Below are 25316 nucleotides of genomic sequence, written 5' to 3'. Positions count from 1 at the left end.
CACAGATCTGGAGCAGATCTTGGCATGTGTCCTTGGGGGCACTGCTGCTCTTCACTCCCCACCCAGTACTCTGTTGGCTGTCAGCCTGATGGATCTTTCTGGGGATGACTGGTGGAGGCAAACCTATTTCCCTGGGGACCCACATTTGCCAACATTTGCTTTTCCTTTTTAAGTCTCTGGCATATTATTTAAAGTGAGTCACACAATAAAATTACTAGCTTATTAAATTATAAGGAAAGACTAGGTGAGAGATGACTTCAACCAAAGATACGTGAATGGCGTCCCTTGCTCCTAGCAAGAATGATTTTGAAGAGAAACATGATTAAAACAAGGGGATTCCCCTGAGCTAGGGCAAGCTGGTTGAATCTCGGGGAGGAAATGACAATCTGGGTTAATTTGTTATGCCATTTCCAGGCATTCAAACCTCTGGGGGAGCTTTGGACTTTTATGTGAACGCCTCTGAAAGGGGGTCGAGCAGTCATGGTGAGGGGCTCAGGGATAGGGCAGCCTTGTCTGGAGACGTAGACTGGCAGAAGGCGTTCCTTTCTCACTAATAGGTCTTTAGATGCTGGGGCCTCAACCGAGGTGTCTGGAGGAGTTTTATGGAGTGGGGTGAATTCTAGCCGGGAGCACGGTTTGCCTTCTCCTGAGACCAGCAGCCATTTTGCTGCCAGGTAGAGTGAACAACCACTCTGGTCTACCCAGGACAGGGGGAGTTCCTGGGATGCAAGACTTTGCTTTCAAACCAGGACAGTCCCAGGCAAACCAGGGCAACCTAGTCACCTTACACGTTCAGAGTGGACATTAGTGATCAAGCCCAACTCTGGGTGCGGACAAGGGGTGCAGCAAGGCAGTAAGGAGGTGAACGGTGGGAAAAGAAGAGAGATGGACACAGCCAAAGCGTGAGAGAGAGTGTGTGCCCTTCATACAGGACCTGGTTGCGTGAATTATGGTCTGTTCATGCAATGGAATGACAAGCAGCTGCCAAAAGGAACACAGCGGTTCTATAGGCCATGGAACAACGTCCAAGTACTGTGTTGCAGGAAGAAAAAACCAAAGGTGCATAACAGGGTATAGTGTATTCCCACTGGGTGAGAAAATGGGGAAGATACATGTGTATGTGCTTGTCTGTAGAGACACTAATGCTGCTGCTGCTAAGTCACTTCAGTCGTGTCCGACTCTGCGTGACCCCACAGACGGCAGCCCACCAGGCTCTGCCGTCCCTGAGATTCTCCAGGCAAGAATACTGGAGTGGGTTGCCGTTTCCTTCTCCAATGCATGAAAGTGAAAAGTGAAAGTGAAGACGCTCAGTCGTGTCCGACTCTTACCGACCCCATGGACTGCAGCCCACCAGGCTCCTCCGTCCATGGGATTTTTCAGGCAAGAGTCCTGGAGTGGGGTGCCATTGCCTTCTCCAGGGACACTAATAGTCTGTTACAACTGTTAACCCTGGAGAACACGAAGACTTTACCTTGTAAGGCCCTCCTCTAGGGGGCGCTATCACCTATCTGGGAAAAACTGGCTACTGGGGCTCTCCTGACCCATTTGCTAACATCTGGCTAACACGTCCTTCTCTTCATGCATGTTTCTTTTTCCCTTTCAACTTTTATAAAATTTGAATATCTTTCTTCCCCCAGTTTTATTGAGGTGTTTCCTGATCTGAGTCACGGCAGGAGCCGCACTGCTCATAAGCGCCTCACTGTCTGGGGGCTTCCCTGGTAGCTCAGATGGTGACGAATCTGCCTGCCATGAGGGAGATTGAGATTTGCTCCCTAGGACGGGAAGATCCTCTGGAGGAGGGCATGGCAACCCACTCCAGTATTCTTGCCTGGAGAATCCCATGGACAGAGGAGCCTGGCAGGCTACAATCCATGGGGTCACAAAGAGTCGGACACAACTGAGTGACTAACATCATACAGCTTTATTGAGGTATAATTAGCATATAACATTGTGTATGTTTAAGGTGTACAACATAATTTAATATTTTTATGTGAAGTAGTTACTCTAATAAGCTTAGTTGGCACACCCCTTTTACTTGTTTTACTTAATGCTACGTATGCTGGAAATTGCTCCATGTCAATTCAAAGGTATTTTCTTCACTCATTTTTATGGCTGCACAGAATTTCTTTCAATGGATTACCATAGTTTCTATTCAGCTAATCTAGGAAGATCATTTGTGTTGTTTTCATTATTTTGCAATTGCAAATAATACCAATTGCAAATTTTATATCATTGTTTCATCTGTGTAGGTAGATTCCTAGATATGAGATTACTGGGTCAAGTTGTAAATCCATATGTAGTTATGGCTTCCATAGGGTGGTGCCAACTGATGGATTTCCCCCAAAGTAGGTTATAAAGGAATTAATCACTTCCTTGGCAGCCATAACAGAGGATGTCTGATGGGTCTTGTGGGACTCAGCCATGGCATTGAGCAAATCCTAACATTAACTCACACATATCCTCCAGTCCTAGATTTCCTTGTATGAACACCCCACTGGGGGATACCAGGAAGTGACAGAGACTCATTGCTGAGTCCCTCCCAAAGCTCAATGGTCCTTTCAGAGTCATTTCCATGGTCCCATCAGTGGGTAGATCTTACCCATACTCTTTTTTTTTCTTCCACAAAAGCCAGCTGTTCCCCCAGCTTTCATAATTCATGATTATTTTGGACAAAAATAAAACTTCAGTCTGTGCGGTCTTTACATCTGACTTTCTTGGGAGACCTCAAATGATCTTTTCTAATTGAGTTGAATCTCATAAGCCAGAAAAGCTTTCAGTCTGGAACACACTCTGTACACGAGGGAAAGAAAAATGCCCCTTTTGTGCTGGCCTGGAGGTGGCCCCAAGTTGGGACTGGGGCCAGCTATGTCCTTGCCCAGGGCCAAAGCCCCAAATGGAAGGTCCCTTGGCCCAACTAACTGGGGAAAGTTCCACCCAGGTTCTGGGAAGCTGGGGTGCTTTGGGCAGGGAAAGACTGGATCATAAAACACTACACAGACATATGTAACACACACTTGGAAAGAGTTCTGAAGAGCCCACTGGAGGAATGTCAGTAGTGGTTACTTCTAGGTGGTGTGTTCCAGGAGATTTTGATTTTCTTCTTTATGGTGATTTTGTTTGAAAATGTTTCATTGTGTCACTTGAGGATGTTTCATTTGCTGGAAGGTCGTTGACTTTTCTTGGTCCACATATGCCATGAAATAGAAAAAAATAGATCCATTCAAATCAGCAAGTTTCCACCATGCATAAATTCAAGTGGAATTACTAAGTTGGCAGTGCCACCCACCCCTCCTCACAGCACGATGTGTCTTTCTGACCCTGTCATCTCTGTCACCATCAGCAACAAAGCTTCTTTATGCCTCCACCCCATGCCTAGAGCTATGCTAAAGGTGACCAGGATACATCACTGTCCCTAAGTTGGTGGCAGCTGAGTATGAGGTGCAGATGCACACAAATCACTGAGTGTAAAGAGAGAAATGCCCTAGAGAGGGAAGGCTTAGCTTTGTCTGAGTTGGGGGCAAGGTGAGCGATACCCAGGGAAGAAGGGTGAGGGCCAGCTGAGTTTAAAGAAGGACTCTGGTGGCTCTCTCAGGCAGTGTGAACATTTGAGAATATGAGATGCAGAGGATGTAGGGGAAGAGGGGTCAGATCCCGAGGGCCTTATGGCTTCTCCTGTAAGGGGTAAAGAGGAAGTCAAGATTTAAAGATTTAAAATAGAGGCAAGTCATGATCAGGTTTGCATTTTGGGAAATAAAAACATTTTGGCAGCCGCATAGAAAATGGATTTCAAGGGAGGGGTTGGGACTAGAGGCTGGAAGCCCATTGACAGAGTTTAATCCCCAGAGAGATGGCAAGGGCCTGACCTGAGGAGGTGCTGAAGGGGCTGAAGACGAGTGAATGTGGGCATCTGTGGGGGTCTGCTGACCCCCAGCATGGAAAAGTGGGGCGGGGGAAGGGCCAGTTGCTTATACTGCATCACAAACTCAGAGAGAGAGCTGAGCTTGTGTATTCAGAGCCTAGCGGCAGTGTCTGGCATATAGAGAAGGTCAGTTATATTTGCCTGCCTCTCCCCACTCTTATTTTCTCATATCCATGGCAGTCGCCTCCAACATCTTCTCTCCTCCTTTTCCAGATCTGCAAACTTCCTTCTTAGAGTCTGTTCTTTTTCTTTTTCCACCTTTACCTTTTAGATTGGGGCTGTTTTTTTCCTTTCCTTTTCTTAAAAAAAGTGTTTATTTATTCATTATTTATTTCGTTTTGGCTGTGCTGTGTCTCGTTACCGTGTGCAGGCTTTCTCGAGTTGCAGTGATCGGGGCTACTGTGTGGGCTTCTCATTGCAGTGGCTTCTCTTGTTTCAGAGTATGGGCTCGAGGGTGTGGGCTCAGTAGTTGTGGCACAGGCTTAGTTGCCCTGCGGCATGTGGGATCTTAGTTCCTGGACCAGGGATCAAAACTGTGTCCCCTGCATTGACAGGTGGGTTCTTAACCACTGGACCACCAGGGAAGTCCCTTCTTTTTCTTTTTAACTTCAGTGAGATTTATAGTTTTCTTTCCTACGTGCATCAGCTTGTCTCTGGCTTCTCAAGTTTTTTTTGTGTGTGTATGTGTATGATTTATCCTTTATCTCCATTAATACCGTAGAACGTCAATACCAAGTACATACACAGAAGCATCCTTTTAGAAGCAAGGAGAGGGGAAGACAATACACACTTACAATTTAATATCATATATCTAGTCATTTTGAGCCATGTTGAGCCATGTTAGGCACCCAGCGCTGAGACATGCTTTTCCAACCCATCCTCTGTTTCTAACCCACCTATCCCACTTCTACTGATTCAGTTTTAAAGAATCATCTATTAATTTAATTCTGATTCTAAAAGAAAAAGATATTATCCGCTGAAAATGTGGGCAATGTATGTGAAAAAAAACCACTCATAATCTTAGCATGTAGAGATCACCACTAGTAATGTGTCTTTCCTTCCAGTGATTTCAATGCACATGTAGTTGTTGTAGAGAGAGAAGTAGACCTGTATTATTTGTATTTATATGGATATGTGGATATGCTAGCATGATCATTCAATCCGTAATCAATAGCAACTGACATTTGTTGACACTTACTGCGTGCCAGTCACCTATTCTATGCACATATATTAACTCATTCAATCTTCACACCATTCCTATAAAACAAGTTATTATCCTTGTTTTAGAGATGTAGAATCTGAGATGTCAAGAAATGCCAAAATCACACTGTAAGGTATCTAACCCAGGCCTCTTTTTAAAAAAATTTCTCTAAGTTTTTTCTTTGATGTGGAACATTTGTAAAGTCCCTGTTGAATTTGTTACAATATTATTTTCTTTTTGTTTTTTGGCCAAGAGGTATGTGGGAATCTTAGCTCCCTGACCAGGGATTGAACCTGTACCCCCTGCACTAGAAGGCAAAGCCTTAATCATTGGATCACCAGGGAGGTCTTCAGGCCTCTGTTTTAACCTGTGACCTCTATTAGCTGCTATTCTTTCTTCCTAGTTTCAGCCTAAAGAACATTCTGTCTCTTAATGTGACTGTGTTTGCACAGCTTCATCCAGCATGTGTGGACTTGCTGAGTCTCATTCTGGAGTCACCCTGGGCTGTGGAAGAGAAGGGGTGTTTGGAGGGAGGTCAGGTGACCCCAAGGAGAGGAGCCTGGCTGTCCACACAGGTGCACTCAGCATGACCCTAGGTGAGAAGTTTCCTCTCTGGGGCCTGGTCCTCTCCCCATCACTCAGAACCCGGAAGGGTCAGCCCTCCTCCCAGGGGACTTCTCCCAGGGAGGCTTCAGCTATTAATCCAGCTCGGAATGAGGCGTAATCCAGGACACCAAGGCATCTGTTCACAGGAGGAGCTCAAGGCCTCCTGTGGACCTCCTTCCATTGGCTGATCAGCCCCTTCTGCGCCGGAGTGAATCAGAGAGTGACAAGGGCTTCTTGGTTATCAGCCTGAGCACTGTTGGGGTCCCAGGTCTTAAACTTAGCCTAGAACAAGTTATTTCATTTTTCTTGTGCCTTAGCGTACTCATTTGTAATAAGATAATATTGGTATCTTCCTCTGGGGTTGCTGGGAGAATAAGTGAATTAAACATAATTCACAATAACGCACATAATCCATATAACCCACAATAATCCACATAACCCCCAATAATAATAATATAGAGAGTCTAGAACCAAGCCTGGAAACTCATTCATAAGCACTCAGTAAATATTAGCTTTTGATATTAGCATAACTTTATACCCAGAATATCCCAGCCTATATTCATTGGAAATTGCATTTTCTTATTGTCTGTCTACTTGTAGACACTGTGATTCCTCCAGGGCAGGGACCAGGTTTTCCCACCGTTGTATGGATCCTCAAGGCCTGGTACATACTAGGTTTTCAATATATGTTTGTTTTAGTGCACAAATGGGTGAATGAATGAGTGAATAAACCCCCAACATATAAATCTATGAACAATTCAAAATGATTAGCAAACTCTGAACCTTTAGCAGATTCCCAACGGGGCATGTGACTCAGAATGAGCTGAGAGGTGGCCACAAGCCTTGGGCCAGGGGAGAGTAACCCCCACTCTGCAGGGCCCTTGCCTGAGGGCCTCCAGCACCACGGCCAGCGAGCCGGGGAAGGGCAGCGTTCTGAGCTCACTCCTGGGGCCTCAGAGGGCCTTTTGTGCGGACTGACATTTCGTGTCCAGATGTGAAATTCCTTGGCCCCAGCACAAGGTTGAAAGTGTTGGCTCTAATGAAGTATTTGCTGGAGCTTGTTTGCTGTCTGAACTCACACACCCTCCGGTCAGCTTGTTTTGAGAACTGCAGTTTCAAGAAACAGCAACACTATTTAGGAACCAAACCAAATGGCGAGGGTTGGAGCAGAGATGGAGGCAGGGTGTGGTTCCTCGCCCCTCCCAGGAAGGGAGGGCTGTCTCAGGGCAGAATTTAGAGAAAGAGGGAGATAGAAAAGAAGGATAAAGCCATAAAGGAAATCTGAAAAGGACTAACGCCTCCCTCACTACCCATTCACTTAATAAAAGTACTTGATTTTTCTGCATGCCAGGATCTGTCTGTTTTCAGGAATCAGTTTAGTGGTTATAATCATTATGTATATGTGCTGTTTTTCACTTAATATTATATTGTGACATTGTCCCACGTTGCTACACCTTATATTTGTAATCTTATTCAATTGTACTCCTTGCATGAAAAATACATTCAATTGTACTCCTTTAATTTAAAAATACACGGATAAATATGTGTTTTCCAGGTGGTTCAGTGATAAAGAATCCACCTGCCAGTGCAGGAGCTGCAGGAGATGCAGATTGGATCCCTAGGTTGGGAAGATCCCATGGAGGAGGAAATGGCAACCTGCTCCAGTATTCTTGCCTGGAAAATCCTATGAAACAGAGGAGCCTGGCGGGCTACAGTCCAAGGGGTTTCAAAGAGTCGGACACGACTGAGCGACTGAGCATTGATAAAGTAGTTATTTCTTTTGATGAAGAATACATTTCTATGAAGATTAATTGATTGAAGTGTTTTTAATGTTACCATAATAATTTTCTAAAGTATGAACCTACTTGGTGTACGATGGCACTATGTTTGTATGTTTGTATGAAAGTATAGATTTTAACATAATCTCATCATTATCAGATATTTATATGTGTATATATATATATATTATTTGTTCACAGTTTTATAATTTACCCCATGTTTAGTAAGTGTTTAACCATATACATGCATGCATCCTAAGTCGTTCGTTGTGTCTGATTCTTTGTGACCCTTTGGACTGCAGCCTCCCAGGCTCCTCTGTCCATGGGATTCTCCAGGCATGAATACTGGAGTGGGTTGCTATGCCCTCCTCCAGGGGATCTTCCCCATCCAGGGATTGAACCGGCATCTCTTATGTCTCCTGCATTGGCAGTAGCGTTCTTTACCACTAGCACCACCTGGGAAGCCCTTAACCATATACATACATGTATAAATGACTGATGAGATTGACAACTTTTCATGTGTTTAGCTGTTTGCTTTCTCCTTGGGGATATGTCTTGGTGATATTTGCATATTTGGTTCTCGGACTTTAATAATCATACACACTGACTCTCCTATTAGATCACATGTAATGCCAACTATTTCCTCATCTTTTTTTCCCTGCTAACCTCACTTTGTTTTGTTTCTGAAAAGCAGAAACAATTTCTTAGGTTTGATATTTTGTTTTTTGTTTTTTTTCCCTTTAACTTCTTCTCTTGCTCTGAACATAGAAGCTTATCAGGACACAAGACAAAATGGAAAATGAAGAAAATAACAGACTTTTTAGAAGGTAAAATAGATAATACCTTCTTACTTTTACTTAGACCTTAGCACTTTCCATCCTCAGGGAGAGTTAGGCATTCAAGACAGTACATTTTCTCCTCACTTTATGGGTGAAGACTGTCCAGGGACAGACTTGTTATGGGAGGAGCCTACTTCCTTCTCTGCCTTCTACCTCTTGCCAGCTTGGGAGGGCTTCGGTGAGACAGTTTTAAGCCCTGGACCTGTAGCCATTGGGGTCTGAATGGCAGGTAGCTGACCCATGTAGGGGTGTGGCAGAAAGAGACTGACCTGTGGGCTCACCATGTTGCCCAGGAAGGCTGTTCCAATCCTATACATGAGGCCCGCTGTCCTGTGAAGGTGAAATGAAGTATCACAAGTCAAATGGTTGGCTTGGTGCTCAGCATAAAATAAGTAAACACACAAAGGAAGTGATGGTGAAACTCAGTGTTGTAGGCATTCTTTACCTTGGAGCATCCATTCTCTATCACCAAACTTTTACTATGTGGCAGCCCCCGCATGTGACACAGTGCTAAAGAATTCGCCTGCTGATGCAGGAGGTGCAAGAGTACCGGGTTCGACCCCTGGGTCAGGAAGATCCCCTGGAGGAGGAAATGGCAATCCACTCCAGTATACCTGCCTGGAAAATTTCATGGAGATGGACATACATTCTGCCATGGTAGACAGGCTAGAGTCCATGGGGTTGCAAAGAGTCAGACAGGACTGAGTACACACACACACACACACACACACACACACACACACACACACACGGCCCCTGGGCCAAGCATTCTACACACATTCCCTAATTTAATCTTCTTAGCAGCACTAGGAGTGGATGCAGTCATTATTCCCATTTCACAGATGGTGAAAGTAAGACTGAGCAACAAAGGTCACAAAAGTGGCAAAGCTGGGATTCCATTCCAGGTCTGTGGCAGGCAGGATGAGACAGAAGTGATGATTTTTATGTGCTGTACAAATGGGGAGACTGAATATCAGAGAGTTTGGTGACCTGCCCAAAGCCACACAGGAAATATGTGCAGCCCCTGGTTCTTGGAGCTGGGGGTCCGGAGACCAGGTCTGGTGCTGTCTCATTGCTAACATGGTGATGACCTCTGCTGGCAAAGTGCATACCGTGTGTCTGGTATCCTGGAGTCTTCTTGGTCCTTATCAACCAAGGAGGAGATCCTGGAGAGAGGCTGGATGGGACCCAGGATGGCCTGAGTTTGAAGTTTTGGCTCTGGACACCCAGGCCTGCTGGTCATAGGTTTGCTTGTGGATTCACGGATGTGGGCCAGCGCTGGGCTGGGAAACATCACAGCGTCTTTGTCCTTGCTCCACTGACCACCAGATTGTTCTTCTCAAAAGTGGTTGACATCCTTGGCCAGCTGAGTAGGGAAGGCTGAGAAGTTTGTTTTATTTTTTTTTTTAATTTTCCAAATATGCAGACTTTCTGAGGAGAGGCTGATTTAAAAAAAAATTCTACTGGGAACTGTGTATACTCTTTTAGAAAGATGCCTCATTCAGGCAAGGTGTGACTCATGACTGGGAACTGGTTGTATGTAAAAGCCAATTGTAATGGCCAACATTGATGGAAAGCTTCCTTTGTTGAAGAAACTGGGTTAAGTATTATCTAATGCATGCTCCAGTGGCTTAAGAGTATGTGGTTTTTTCAATTCTCTTTTACAAGTTGCTTCGAGATGATAGGTGACTTACCCAAGGCCACACAGCTAGGAAAGGATGGAGCTGGAATCAAACCAGTGCACATGGGTGTGCTCAGTCATGTCTGACTCTTTGCGACCCTTTGGACTGTAGCCTGCCAGACTCCTCTGTCCAAGGAATTAATCCAGCTCCCAAATCCACACCCCTTAACCACTCTGCTCTCTGCCCACTGCCTTCCAGAGCCTTGCTCCCTGATGGAGGAGACAGAGGGTAGATGAGGCCCAGAGCATATTCCTGATAAATTTTGCATGCCTGCGTACCAGTCAAGGTCTGCTTAAATTTTGGTTGTGCCTATCTGTTTCTCTCCTTTCCACTGATACTAGGATTTCCTAGAGGGCTGGGTCCATGTCTGGCTGAACTTTGCATCCCAGCTTGTGAGGGGTCTGCACGTGTCTGATGGAACTAGAGAACAAATAGGAAAGAAGGCAGGAAAAGATAAATGGATAGCCAGGTGTCTTCACTGATTGGCAGTGGGATGTTTTTGAAAATGGTGAGATTTTAATGAACACTTTAAAAGAAAGAGGGGATGGACCCATTTCCTTGACTTGTTTTAGAGCGTGTACTTTACTGCCAAGCAATGCTAGGCAGTTCTGGGTGACTCCTGGCTCTGCCCCTTTCTAGCTCCAAGACTTTTGGCATGTGACTTGACGTCCCTCAATGTCCCCATCTGTAAATAGAGGCTGATGTTAATTTATACTTCTTAGCGGGAGGGCTGAGAACATTAAATGAGCATGTTTATATAAAACTGTAAATGACAGCTACTGTGATTTCTTCCTGGGACAGTCCATTTCACTCAAAGAGCTCATTTTTAAAAATTAAGTAATTTGGATGATAGGTACTTGGGGGTTCATTATAACAGTCTCTCTACTTGTGTTGATGTTTGAAATAAAACATTTTAAAAACAAGTAATAGAAATTTGAGATTTTAGTTTTGTTTAGAAAACAAATGCAGATGTATCATTGAATAGAATGCAAAGTGTACATGCAGTTTTAAAATAAAACACAAAATAAAGAAATGGCTTAAAGCAGCCCCTTAGAATTACCATCTCAGCGAAGGCTACTCCTGATCTCACCAGGCCATCAATTTTTTCATCTTAAAAATGTTGAGAATAGTGATGCCTCCTTCTGAGTGCTTTATGATTTAAGCGAGATATGAGGGTACTTTGTAAACTATAATTCTGCCTTCCACATTTGATGATTTGTTCATTCATTCAGCATTTCTTGAAGCTCTGCTAGGTGCCAGGTGCCAGGCAAGGTGTGGGGACACAGCCCTGCTCAACTTTCCATGGGGTTCAGGATAGACCCTGGTATTGTACTGAGCTCAGCCTGCTCAGGTACGAATTCTGACTCTGCTACTTACCCCTGGGTAACAGGGTAGGCCTCAGTTTCCATGTTTGTAAAATGGGGACAATCATAGTGTAGTTCCTTCTTCTGCATTACGGTGAAGTTTGAATGGGGCTATAGAAGTAAAGTGCCTATCAGGGTCTAGCACAAAGTGCTTAATAAATGTTTCTTATCACTACAGCCCACAGTGTGATTATAGCCTAGTGGAGCAGGCTCATAATAAATGATGACTTTAAAGTATATGTGTGCTGGGGAGAAATGGTGTGAAATGATAAGACATGGAGCAACAGATGAAGCCAGGGAGGGCCTCTCCAAGGAGCTGAACTTTAAGGCGAATCAGTAGGATGATGTAAAACAGGGGCAGAGAGGGGGCAGAGGTCAGCAGAGGGTGAGGCAGGAAGAGCTAGGTCTGCTGAAAGGGTCACAGGAGGCTGGGCAGGCTGTGACCTGATCAAAAATCCCAGGGACATCCTAGACGTTGTGGGTCTGCATGTTTTCTTCCCTCTATTGTTCAGCACATGAAGCGAGTGTGTTATTTTGACCAAGTCAGGATATTATGCCGGTTTTCTAGCAGTTGGAAGTCAAGTGTCTTGAGAAAGAGGCTCCTTGTTCCAATTGTCACAAATGTGTCATCTGGGCTTAGAGGCCCAGGAACGGGAGAATGGGACAGGGCTATGACCAAGATGAGGCTGGCAGGGTGGGTGAGGCCATATCTACAGGGCCTCATAGACCTGGGAAACAGGTTTGGGTTTGACCCTAATTCCAATGGGAAGCCCTTTCCCGGGGGACACGGCCAGATGAGAAGTGGATCTCTACAAACTTCCCAGCCATCTGTCCAGACGGCTTCAGGAAGATGAACAGAAGGGAGCACAAGAGTAGTGGCTGGAGGGCTGGGGGACCAAAGCTGATGAGAGAGGAAAGAGGTGGTCTGTGCCAGTGTGCTGATGCTGGCCGTGCAGAGCAGTGACACTCATCACTCACTTGTTAACCAGGAAAATGGCCAAGGGAAAGTAAAAACCGAAGGGAGATGTGGAGAAGAAGACAGGGTTTAAGACAGTTGATAGCCACAGCTTGTTTCTTTGTGAACCCCCAAAGTCCTCAGCCACCTCCCAGTTCTCCATCTCCTCACTTAGGTCAAGATGTCTGTGCTCCGTTCCCACTTGGCCTGGAGCTTTGTCCAGATCGAAATTCCATCTCAAGCATGTGGATCTGGAGTTCTCCAATGAAAGGAGTGGGGATGAACAAATCTCAGAAGCTGGGACTAGAGGGAGATGCAGGTGGAAGGGCCAGCTTTGAGCAATGGCTTCACTTGTGTCAGCCCCAGCTGCTGCCTGGAGATGGTGGTGGTGTGGGGAGGGGGGTGGGCACGTTGGCTCTGAGCCAGGCACTGTTTGAGTCCCCAGCTGCACTCTCTCCAGCAATCTTCCTGCCACGTGAGGTGCCATCACTGTCTATATTTTACAGGGAGAGGTGGAAGCTCTGAGAAGGTCTAACTTTCCCAGGGTCACCCAGGCTGGTCTGATGCCAGAGCCCTCACCAGCCAGTGGCATCGCAGGCTGCTTCCCGGACAAGGCAGCCTCCTCCACACAGCCCACTTGTAGAAGAGCTGCCGTTTTGTTTCGTTGCTAAGCAGCAGAGGCTTTGGAGTTTGGCTGTTAACCTGACATCTAGGGACCTTGGCTGAGCTTCAAGCTGCTGAGACCCTGAAGCTGTATGAGGGTAGGGGTGTGGGTGAATATTTGGGCATGGTTCTGGGGAGAAGAACCACAACTCTCAGTTTCCCAAGAGGGTTTTGTGGCACCCTTTCACCCAAATAAAGACAAGAGACTCACTGGCCAAGAGTATACATTTTGGCTGTTGTGTTTTCTCCAGGCCTAGAACAGTACCTGGTACATGGTAAAACCTCAATCAATATTTATGAAATGAGTAAATGAAGGTCTGTGGCTTTCAGAGGGCCTCCCTGGTGGCTTAGACGGTAAAGAATCCTCCTGCAATGCAGGAGATCCCAGTTCAATCCCTGGGTCGGGAAGATCCCCTGGATGGCTACCCTCTCCAGTATTCTTGCTTGGAGAATTCCATGGAGAGAGAAGGCTGGCAGGCTACAGTCCATGGGGTCTCAAAGAGTCAGAGATGCCTGAATGACTTAACACTTTCACGGCTTTGAGAACTGAAGGATATCTTCTCAAGGGTTATTGGGAAAGACTTAAAAGTCACCTAATATAACCTCCCCGATTCACTGGTGAGAAAATCGAGGCTCAACTCAGGGACTTGGTGAACCAAAGATGAATCTCCTTTCCTCTCAGCCCAGTGCTTCTCAGGTCTCTTTTCCAGACAAATACTGTGATGATGAGTCTGCCACCAGGAAGAAAATGCACGATTGTGCAGACCCAGAGGACACACCAGCCTGCCTCTATCTAGTGCAAATGCTCCTGGGATGGAGTTGAACCATCTGGATAGGCGGCTGCTGGATATTGGGTGACCAGGCAGCACCATGATTAGCGGAGACTTGGTTATTCCAGGGCTCTTCCTGGCATTTGAGACTGTAGGTGGCTGGATGCGCTCAGATTTATCTTTGCACTGTGCAGAGTGCTCTTTGCCCGTTACAGGATTCTAGAAAGTTAAAGAGACAGGATCCTTGGGGTCAAGGTACCAAAGCATGGATATCATCATCCACACTGACAGACACTGTTAATCATTACCGAACTCCTTTGGACAGAGCTAGAAAGGGCCTCAGGAGAAGGCAATTGCAACCCACTCCAGTACCCTTGCCTGGAAAATCCCGTGGACGGAGGAGCCTGGTAGGCTGCAGTCCATGGTGTCGCTAAGAGTTGGACACGACTGAGCGACTTCACTTTCACTTTTCACTTTCCTGCATTGGAGAAGGAAATGGCAACCCACTCCAGTGTTCTTGCCTGGAGAATCCCAGGGACGGGGACGCCCGGTGGGGTGCCGTCTATGGGGTCACACAGAGTTGGACACAACTGAAGCAACTTAGCAGCAGCAGCAGAAAGGGCCTTGGTGCCTCTACCACAGTCCCAGTCCATCATGACCAATCAATCAGAGTGAACCATTTCCTGCTGGGCCTTTTTAAAATTTATTTATTTATTTGGGTGCACTGAGTCTTAGTTGGGGCATGCAGGATTTTTTATTTGCAGCATGTGAACTCTTATTTGCGGCATGTGGGATCTAGTTTCCTCACCAGGGATTGAACCCAGGCCCCCTGCAGTGGAAGTGCAGTGATTAGCCACTGGACTGCCAGAGAAGTCCCTGGGCCTTTTGTAGAGGGGAACCCGGGGTGGGGTGGCGAGGTTGGGGTGGCAATTGAGCTGAACTTGGAGGCAGGGGGCTGGAGTCTGGCCCCAGCTCTGCCTCTAATTGTGTGACTTTGAACCAGAGATTTAGCATCTCAGAGCCCCAGTTTCCACTCCATTTTTTATTTACTTGACCATTTATTTATTTCTTCAACAAATATTTATTGTACACCTACTGTGAGCCAGGCACTAGAATGTGAGCTAGAGAAGATGGAAGAAGTAGTTTTTCTCTGTAACAGGAAACCTGGCCCTAATAGTCTATATTTCCTTGCAGCTCTTGCAAAAGCTCTCCTGGCCATGCCATCATTTCAGTTTCCCTTCCCTGAGCCTTGTTTCACTGTGCATTGTCCCCCTTGGGATGTGTCTTCCCGAATGTTCCATTTTATTATGAACCAGGAACTTGCAGGACCAGGGTATGAGCGGTTCTGAGAATGTTGCTGAGAGAGTAACCACAGACGTTGGTTCTCCTGTTTAAAATACTTACCCAAAATATTTGGATAACCCTTCATTACCTGAGCTGGCATTTCTAAAGTTTACATTGCAGGTTTGAGTGACTGTAATATCTTGAGAGATCATTTCCTCTGGCCCTTGAATTTCTCTCCTGCAAGAGTCTTGCAGCAGCCCACATTGTATACGTAAAGTATGTTTTGGAATGTTAATGGAGGCACTGATTCACACCAGATGGGATGGAAATCCAAGGGAAAAGGATGTATAAACTGTACATGGTGATTCGACTATGAGGCTGGATTTTTAAAATGTACTAAAGGTCAGAGGTCAAGAACCTGACACATGTCCAGGCTTTCCCCATGAGTTTCTATGTTGTCTTAGCTCATCTGACTCTTGCTCTTGTTATAAAGGAGTCACTTTTAGGATAGTTAGCTTGTAGACAAAATTCTGGTGGCATATCATAAAATCCAAAGCAGCTTTTTACTGGAAACTTCCCACATAAAAGCTCAGATTTGGATGAGTGTCAGTGTTTCTCAAACTTAAAAAAAAAATTTTTTTTTTTTCGGATAAACATAAAAAAAAAAAAAAAAAAAGCCACTCACCCCCGAATCTTCTGTGTGTCTTTACAAGCCAAGAAAATTTTGCTTAGATCCATTCTATAATTTATGATACACAAAGAAGAGGCATTTTTGTAGTTCAGCTTTGCAGATTAAATAATGAGAATTCCTATTTACTGCAACAGATGTAGCCTGGCCTTATGCTGAATGTTTTACATGTATTATCTCCCATAATTATCCTACCGATGATTATCAGCATTTTTACAGATGAAGAAACAGACTTAAGGAGGTGTGTCCCCAGGTCACCTGAAGTGGGCAGGGAGAAGCTCAGCCCACATTTGGACCCTGGTCTGGCTGACCCCTGTGAACCATGCTCTTCTCCACTCTGCTTCCTCCAGTTGTACATCCTCTGTCCTGGGTCCCCATGAGCCCACAGGACCGGCACCCTCTGTGACAGGATCCATCAGCAAATGTTTTGTAGTCCTGTCTCAGCTGGGTGGGCCTGGAGCACTCAGCCACCGCCCTCAGCCACCCACACCACACCTGTCCACGTGTCACGTCCTTTTCACAGTGGGCGGTGAATACAGGTGGCAAACAGGGCATCCTGACTGCCCGGTGGAGTGGTTAGCTAGGTGGGCCCCTGGGCTCCGGCTTCTACTTGCATGAGTTAATATTAAAGGAGGGAGGGTATGTCTTTGTTTGGGTCAAAGAACAAAGAAGGAGGCTATGGGTGTGAGGTGTCTGTGAGTTGGTGAGTGAAAAGGGTCTTGGAGAGGATGAGAAAGGTGAGGACCTGAAGTTGAGGCTGTTTTTCTTCAAGATTCAACTGTCTTGAAGTATCTGTTCCAGGCACTGTGCCAGAGCCTGGGAGATACAAGGCCTATCCCCAGTGGTAGGCATGACCCACATACCCTTGGGTTGCCGCAGCTGGAGAGGGAAATGGGCAGCCTGAAGTTGGAAAAACCTGAATTCTCCTCTCAGAGTTATAGTCTCAGCTCAGGAGCTTCTTAACGAGGTGGCCTTTCTGGGCCTCGGTTTTGTCATCTATACAATGAATCAATAATACTGAGCCCTGAGTTGTGACAAGTGCGAGGATAGGAAGGCTTGGGGATTCAGATGCAGAAGAAAGGGGAGGGCCTCATGCTGTCTTGGAAGGCTTCCTGGAAGAAGTGACATCTAAGCTGAGACCTGGAGGAGGAGAGGGGTTTGCCTTGCAAAATGAGTGGAGAATGGGCTCCCGGTGGAGACATTGGCTTTTTGGAAACCTGAGGACAGATCCACATGGATGGAGTGACCAGCATGAAGGTGCTGGAAGGCGGTAACTTGGCTCTGGCCAGGGTCTCTTTTTGGGACTCAAGTGTCCAACTGAGGCCTGAAATTGATATTGGTAGAATGGGGGCATCATCACTGCCCCAGTGGCCCAGAGGGTAGAGAATAAATCATATGGAGGCTGCTGTGGGAGGGGAGCTGGATGGGACTTGCCGCCAAGTTATTGTTATTGTTTAGTCACTAAGTTGTGTCCGACTCTTTGCAACCCCATGAACTGCAGCACACCAGACTTCCCTGCCCTTCACTGTCTCCTGGAATTTGCTCAAACTCATGTTCGTTGAGTCACTGATGCCATCCCACCGTCTCATCCTCTGTCACCCCCTTATCCTCCTGCCCTCAGTCTTTCCCAGCATCAGGGTCTTTTCCAATGAGTCAACTCTTCTCGTCAGGTGACCAGAGTATTGGAGTTTCAGCTTCAGCATCAGTCCTTCCAGTGAATATTCAGGTTCGATTTCCTTTAGGATGGACTGGTTTGATCTCCTTGCTGTCCAAGGGGCTCCATGCAACCAAGTAGCCTCTCATAAATCTGGACATGCTCTGAAATGTCTGGGAAAGCCCCCAGGAGTCAGCGTAACATCCCAAAGGTGGGCTTGGTCCTTCCAGCCAGGCGGAGCCTGGCTTCACTGACTGAGTCAGTCCATCCACCGTTGAGAATTTGTTGAGTGCTCACCACGCCAGGCCCTGCTCTGGGCACTGGGATACAGAGGTGAGCACCTCGGTTCAACATCCTGTTTTCATGGAGCTGCCTTCCCTCCTAGTCGGGAGGAGGCAGCTGCTTACATGGAACGGGCTGGGAAGGTGGCAGTTCCCCCAAGGTCACTGAGGGAGCAGGGCCTGTGACTCTTTTGGGGAATGTGACCAAGGAGAGCAGAGGCCCCGAAGGGGGGCCAGATTTGGGGTGTTCAGATGGGTGGCATGTGTGTTTTGGTTTGAGGGAAGAGAGAGCTGAAGGAGTGAGAGTCAAGAGGTGTTGGGAGGTCAGTTCCTGTTGGCTCTGTTGGCAACAGACGGGTGATGGCTCTCGTTCTGGCAGCTGTTGGGGAAGAGACCATGGGCATCAAGGGAGGACAGAGGGAGACCGGTGACAAGAGATGGACCTGGTGGTCCAGTGGTTAAGACTTCACCTTCCAGTGCAGGGGGTGCGGGTTCCATCCCTGGCTGGGGAGCGAAGAGCCCACATGCCTCAGGGCCAAAACAACCACAACATAAAGCAGTATTTTAACAAGTTCAATACAGACTTTTAAAATGGTTCACATAAAAAAAAAAAAAAAAAAAACGGACTTGGCCTTGAATCCAGCTTTTCTGCTCACGGCCTGAGGAAGCCGAGCAGGTGCTTCAGCCTTTGTATGCTTCCATGTCCTCCTGGAAAACGGCGAGGGCCACCTCCACGATTAGGTGAGGTGGTGCATGCAGACCAGTCCAGTACCTGGCTTGCTAAGCGGGCTCACCAGGGCGATTCCTGATTACCGTGATGATTATTAAAGCCACGAGGGCAAGCCCAAGGCAGCGTGTGCCTCGCCTTTCACGTTCCCTGAAAATCAAAACAGTCCGCTCTCTGCCCACAGCACGGGCCTGCATGTCATCGGCCATCTTCCTCACATGCTTTGCTGTCACTGCAGCTGGGGGTCAGCAGAGAGGGCAGATGGCGCCCAAGGCCTTTCCACAGCAGGTGACAGGAGGCTGGGAACTGGGGGCTGCCCGCTGCTTCTGACAGGTCGTTGTCTCAGCAAACAAGCTGCTTTAATAAAGAGAGGGTGCTCTCTGGGTTCAGACAGGCTGCTCATGGGAAAAGACCCTGATGCTGGGAAAGATTGAAGGCAGGAGGAGAAGGAGGTGACAGGGGATGAGATGGTTGGATGGCATCACCAACTCAAAGGGCATGGGTTTGAGCAAACTCTAGGAGATAGTGAAGGGCAGGGAATCCTGGCATGCTGCAATTCCTGGGGTCACAAAGAGTCGGACACGACTTAGCGACTGAACAAGAAGAAAATCCCAGCATAAGAGATGCAGGGGTGAGTGGGAGGGATTGAAAGAAGTCACAGAAGAAAAATGGAGCTGGAGAGGTGAGCAGGGCAAACCAGATTCCTGCAGAATGGACTGAGGGAGCAGGACAGGAGCTAGGGTTCCGACCAGCGAGGGGGCCCTGCAGACCCATAGACAGTGAGAAATGATGGGTCCTGGACTAGGAGGTGGCCATGAGGACAGAGAGGAGATTTCCAAGGTCAACTAGGGAACACTTGACTTGGAGACTGAACAAACTTGGCTGGATGCAGAGGGAGCCATGAAAACTGATGCCCAGGTGTGTGGCTTGGCGACTGGTGGGTGGTGCTGCCTTTACTGAGCCCCAGCACCCGGGAGGGAGGCAGCAGAGGATGAGTTGGGCTTTGGTTGAGTGGGAAGGGCCTGGAGACACCCTGGGGAGACCCTCAGGAGGTCTGGAACCCTGGAGGAAGGTGCAGCCCTGTGTGTGGAGGTGGGAGTCGGGAGATACACGGAGGAGCCTCCTGAGTGCTGAGCTGCGTGGGTAGCAGACCGTGTCGGGCTCTGCAATCCCATGGACTCCAGGTTCCTCTGTCCATGAGATTTCCTAGGCAAGAATACTGGAGTGGGTTGCCATTTCCTTCTCCAGGGGATCTTCCTGACTGAGGGATCAAATCTGAGTCTCCTGCATTGCAAGCGGATTCTTTACCACTGAGCGACCAGGGAAGCCCAGCAGACAGTGTGGATGGGGGAGAAAAAGGAGAGGTGTGCATATGTAGAATACCATGGGAGCCTGGGGATGGGGGCGGTGTCCTAGCTTTCCTTGGACTGATGGCTTTGGACTGGGACCTTGAAGGGTGTCTGGATACGTGCAGGTGGAGGAGGGAAGTGAAAGGGGTACCAAACGTAGAGATAGAGGCAGCTTGTGACCGTGGCCGAGGAAGGCTGGTGGAGGAAAGTCTTTTGGGAAAGAGACTACTGAAGGGGAAGTTTGGGCTCCCTATGGTGAAAGGTGTTGAATGTCTCTCTCAAGAGTTAGGGTTTCTTTCCTATAGAAGAGGGGAGCCCAGCATGATTTTGAGCACAAGAGAGCCTCAGTCAGAACCCTGTTTAATAGAAAGCGCTTTCTGGCATCACTACACAGGCATGTATCCATGCGACACTGATGTTCAGTGGACAGAGGGCTGGAGGCTGCCCTTGCCCTCTCATATTCTAACTCAAGGAGCCTCAGCCTGGCCATCTTTGTGAAATGGAGACATATGAGTCGAAAGGGGAAGATGCATGGCCAGTGACAGCCCTTCCACTCTTCATCCTGAGTCTGATTGTCCAGGTTATCACCCTAACAGCTGCCTCAACCCTTCCTCTTGCCTGCGTTTGGGTGCTACATACTCCTGGCCTCCAGATCATCTCTTGGGTCTGCCTCTGAGCTGGTGGGGCATAGTCTCAGCAAGCAAGCTGCCTTGGTAGGGAGAGTTCTCTGGGGGAAGACACTGTTCCCTACTCTGGGAGCCCCCTTCCGTATGCTCCTAACTGCCCACTGCCCTGCCCAACTGGCCATTGTCCACTTTTTAAAAATCTTCTGATTTAATAATACCTAATATTTACTGGACTGCTTATCATGTGTCAGACTCCAAGTGAAACATATTAAATGCATCATCTCATCTAGTCCTCTTCAGTCTTAGGAAGTGGGTTCTCCTGCCGTACCCATTTCACAGATAAAAATACTGAGGCTCTGAGAGGTTAACTAACTTTCCTGTGGTTTCATACACAGCCAGAGACCATACATTTGGGTTTTTAAAAAATAAATTATTTACTTATTTATTGACTGCATTGGGTCTTCATTGTTGCGTGGTGACTATGCAACCAGTTGCAGTGCTCTAGCCTCCCATTGCTGTGGCTTCTCTTTGCAGAGCACAGGTTCTAGGGCTTGCTGGCTCAATAGTTGTGGTGCACAGGCTAAGTTGCCTCCTGACATGAGGGATCTTCCTGGACCAGGGATTGAACCTGTATCCCTTGTATTGGCAGGTGGATTCCCAACCACTGGACCACTAAGGAAGCCTGAGATTTTTAATGTACGCAGATAGATAACAAGTTCATCCTTTTAACTCATCACACTACCATTACTTTCTAAGCAGACCCTAGTCTCCAGGCTCTCCCTGTGGCCCTCTGCCCACCCACCCCATCCTCCATCAATCGATTGCAGGATGACTAAAGGCTAAGTGCCCTTTGGGAGCTGTGGCCCATCTCAGGGCGGAGAAGCTGGTGGTTTTGACCTGGGTGGGATTCCAGCCTGGGCAGTTACTTGCTGTGTGTGTTCTTGGAATCATCATTTAACACCTTCAAATCTGTTTCCTTATCTGCAAAATGGGGATCTCTGGTCCCGACCTCTCAGAGTTTTCCAGAGAAAATGAGATAAGGCTCTTAAGGGCTTAGCATAGTGTCAGGCACTAGGGGAAGGATCCAGTAACTGTGATCATGAGAATCTTATCATAGCCTCGTTGCCTCTTTGCATAGCGGACTCAAAAGCCACCTGGCCAGGATCAAACAGGTGCGGGTGGCGCGTGTGTGGTGGAGCCAGAGGAGAGGGAGAATGAATCACTGACTCCCAATCCCTGAATTATTAATGTCGTTATTCTCAGATTGTAAGGAGGGCCCGGGCGGAGCCCATATATGGAAGATTCGGTTCAGCCTCCGCAGCAGGCGCCTCCCAGGTTCCGAGTTGCCATGGAGTCCGGCAGGTGGCCTGGAGGCTGATGCCCGCGGTGATGCCTAGAGCACGGCCCGCGCGCTGGTCCTTCGCCTGCGGCCTGAGCGCTGCGGCGCCGGGTTCCGCCTTCACGCAGATCCTTGACGGTTCCTCTGGGACCCTGGGGGAGCGGGCGTCCCCTGGAGAGTGGGGTGCCTGTGCGGTGCTTGGTGCAGGACTTCACACCCTTCCGTTCCAAAGGCCGGACGCGCCGCGGGGCCAAGGGGCCTGACATCCAGTCTGCGCCGCTCGCCCATCAGAGCGCCCAGCGCGCGCCTGCGTCCGGCCAGCTACCGGGCCCGGGGCGCGCCCATCACCCCGGGCGCGGCCGCTTCAGGGGCGAGCCCCGGAAAGGAGGGGTCCGGCTAGGCGCGGCGGGTCGGGCGGGCGGACCCCGGGCTCTCGGGCTGGGCCGGACGCCGCGCCTTCTTTCCCCAGCGGGCCGGCGGGGCGGGGCGGGGCGCGGGGCTCCGGGCGCGGGGCGGGCCCGGGAGGAGCGCGGGGAGGAGCTCGAGCTGCGGCGGCGGCCTCGTCAGAGCAGTGCTCCCGCTGCCCGGCGGCTCAGACCCGGCCCGAGCGCCGCCAAGAACACGGACCCGGACCTGCACGGGCTCGGACGCCGCGCCGGGGGCTCCTCTTGCGGGCGGGGGCTGCGCGACCATGGCGGACAAGGAGGCCGGCGGCGGCGACCCGGGGTCCCGAGGTGAGCGCGCGGCGCGGGGTCCTGCGGTGCGGCCGGGCGGGCCGGGGAGGGAGGGGGTGCGCTCGGCCGGGCGCCCCGCAGCCCCATCGCGGGCCGCGGGAAAGTAGGCGGCCCCATCCCGGCCTTCCCTAGCCCCCTTCCCTCTTAGGGCCGAGGGCAGCACCGCGGCGGGGCCGGGGATCCGGGGGACGGGGGGGACTAGAAGGTGGCCCGCCGGTCACGTGCTCCGCTCCCGGCTGGGGTGCGGGCACTGCGGCGAGGACCGCAGCCCCCTCCGGGACACCGCGCTGCCCCCGCCGCGGGATGTCGCCTCCTGCGGGGCCCAGTGCGAGTCTGGGAGAGCGTCGTCTCCCCTGGCCATCTCCTGAGTGCTCTGCTAGGGACGCCCGCGCTGGCCATTTAAACGGCCGGCCACGGGTAATACGGTGTCCCCGGCCGCTCATTTTCGTGACTCAGCGAGGCGGGGGTGGGAACCAGGGGGAGTCAGAGATTTGGACCTGTTTTCTCACCCCGCAGAGGCCGGGAGCGGCGCGCCCGGAGTGCGGGCTGTAGTTCCGGGCTCTGCTGCATCCCAGTCTGAATCGCCGCCCATCCCCCGGGGATTCTCAGGGCCGAGGAGAAGCGAAGCAGCGGGGGCCCAGCTGCCACCCCTCACCCGGGATTGCGGGGAAGAGACGGCGCCCGGTGCAGAGGACAGACGCTCGCATTTCGCAAATGTGCCAGGGCAGCTTTCTGGGGGGAAGCGTGATTTGTGCTCAGAAAGTGGGGGGACGGAGGGCGGGTAAGGAGCGAGACGGGACCTGGAAGCAGGGGAAAGCAGAAGGGCAGCTCTTGGAGCCCAGAGGTATAAATCAGGGCTTCGCCAGTAAAGGAGATGGGCTGGCCAGGATTGCGGGTCCCAAGTGGGGAAAGTTGGGCGCACGGAAGCTGCCGCGCGTCCCTGACCTGCAAAGCCTCGGCAGGAGCAGCTGCGGGATGGGGAGCGTAGACCGGCGGCTGCTTCCGAAGCGACTAGGCAAGCCTCCTAGCGCGGATGAAATTGAAATGCCGGAGGCATAAGAGAAAATTCATCCAGCGGAGGAGCGCCCGGCTTTGCGGGGACCCCACTAGAGCCGGGGAAACTGAGTCAGATGGCAGCACAACCGCCCCAAGAAGTGTCCTCCCAGTCTTGGGGTCTGTGGCGGTGTCCCCCGCCCTCTGCTGCGCTCGGAGCCGCACCTGCCCCCTCCCCAGCCCATTGTTCCTGCGGATCTGGGAGGTGCCTCCCCACTCGGCACTGCAGTGGTGGGGGAGCGCTGGGGGGAGGGAGATCCTGACACCGCTCACTCCCGGGAGGGACGTGGAGAGTCCAGGCGGGGCCCAAACGCAGCATCCCGAATCTGCCCCCCTCCCCTCCCCTTGCTGGGGAGGAGGTGACAAACGCCCGCAGTGGGCTGGAGGATGTCTTTTGTCTGAACATCACTCAGCAACTGGTTTGATTTATCTTTTCCCCACCCTTTTCCTTTAAATTGGAAAAAAAAAAAAGGATGAAAAGGAGGGACATCAGAAAGGCTAAGGATTGCTGAAGCTTAAGTTAGGGAACCGGCTTCTTGCCTTTCCTGCTAGAAGAGTGAATGGCTGTACCCAATGCAAGGTGGGCCGTAGGGCTTGTCAATCAGAGAGTGAACAGAAATGTGCACTAACCTCCCCCAACCCCACTCTGGTAAAAATGGAATTTAGCACCCTTACCCTGCAGGTGGGCTTCCCAAGTGGCGGTAGAGGTAAAGAACCCACTTGCCAATGCAGAAGTAGTAAGAGACTCAGGGTTCGATCACCACATTGGAAAGATCTGGAGGAGGTCATGACAACCCACTCCAGTATTCTTGGCTGGAGAATTCTACAGATGGAGGAGCCTGGTGGGCTACAGTGCATGGGGTCACAGAGAGTAGGGACACAACTGAAGCGACTTAGCATACACCCTGCATGCACACACACACACACACACACACACACACACACATGCACTGTGTAGTTGTCTCTCCTCCCCATCCAGGATGTGGATACATGCTGGGTGTGCTGGGCCACCTGCCACTGCTGCCTGCCTGTTCTAGGGTGTCTCTTCACTTTCAGGGCTCTGCGGTTCAAAGTGCACTGTGACAATTCCAGGCACATGGACTTGGGATACAGAAAGAGTCCCTGCTTCTCTCTGGCCTCCACCCCTTCATCTATAAAATGAGAGATATTAATAGTATCTCATAAGAGCAAAGCCTGCTTAGCCACCACCTGACACATCTATTCCTAAGGCTTCCTCACTGTATATCCTGTGCTGGGCATGAACATGTATTACTTTATTTTTTGAAGTTGTACCAGAAACCTGTGACCAGCATTGTCCTTTAACTGGGTAGGAAATCCAAGCCTAGGTAGAATGACTTATCCAAGGTCACACATCTAATAAGTATTGATTTGGACCCAGGCCGTCTGATTCCAGGGCTCCAGCCCTTTACCACCATCCTGTATAGCCCCTGTGGGCCAGTGATTACCATTCTCTTAGAGACATAAAGATGACTGTCCTTCAGGGGATTATTTCAAGGTTTCTCTTGGTACCAGAGGCATCAAAGTGGTTGGGACCTGTGAGCAGTGGGAACCCCGGGTGGTGGGGTATGCTGGAATGGCTGGCCATAAAGCTTTTACCAATAAATCAAGTGGGAACGGCATTGGGGAGGTGACTATGAAACAAGAATATCAGGTTGGTAGTAATTGAAGATGGGTGATGGGTACATGACCGTTCATTACTATTCTGTTTGCTTCGTATGTGCTTGCAAATTTCCTTAATAGAACATTTAAATTAGTTAATTTGTAAAATCAGAAGGGCCACCCT

The 25316-nt window shown here is 49.4% G+C and overlaps 1 protein-coding gene across 4 annotated transcripts in view; it reads left to right on the top strand.

The window, feature by feature from the left end:
- Window positions 1–25316, top strand: part of HSPA12A (heat shock protein family A (Hsp70) member 12A) — a 168364-nt gene that overhangs the window by 71145 nt on the left and 71903 nt on the right. The window contains exon 1 of one of the 4 annotated variants that reach the window (XM_065923402.1): window positions 22302–22459. The exons of the other annotated variants lie outside the window; for them this stretch is intronic. Within the exon in view, the coding sequence (XP_065779474.1) occupies window positions 22417–22459 (43 nt within the window). The 5' untranslated portion in view covers window positions 22302–22416. Of the gene's footprint in view, window positions 1–22301; window positions 22460–25316 lie in introns of those variants that run through there. 4 annotated transcript variants of the gene reach the window in all.

This window comes from Muntiacus reevesi, chromosome 2, assembly GCF_963930625.1.
Source record: "Muntiacus reevesi chromosome 2, mMunRee1.1, whole genome shotgun sequence".
In the NCBI taxonomy this organism is placed as follows: Eukaryota; Metazoa; Chordata; class Mammalia; order Artiodactyla; family Cervidae; genus Muntiacus; species Muntiacus reevesi.
This window is presented reverse-complemented; position numbering and strand designations above follow the sequence as displayed.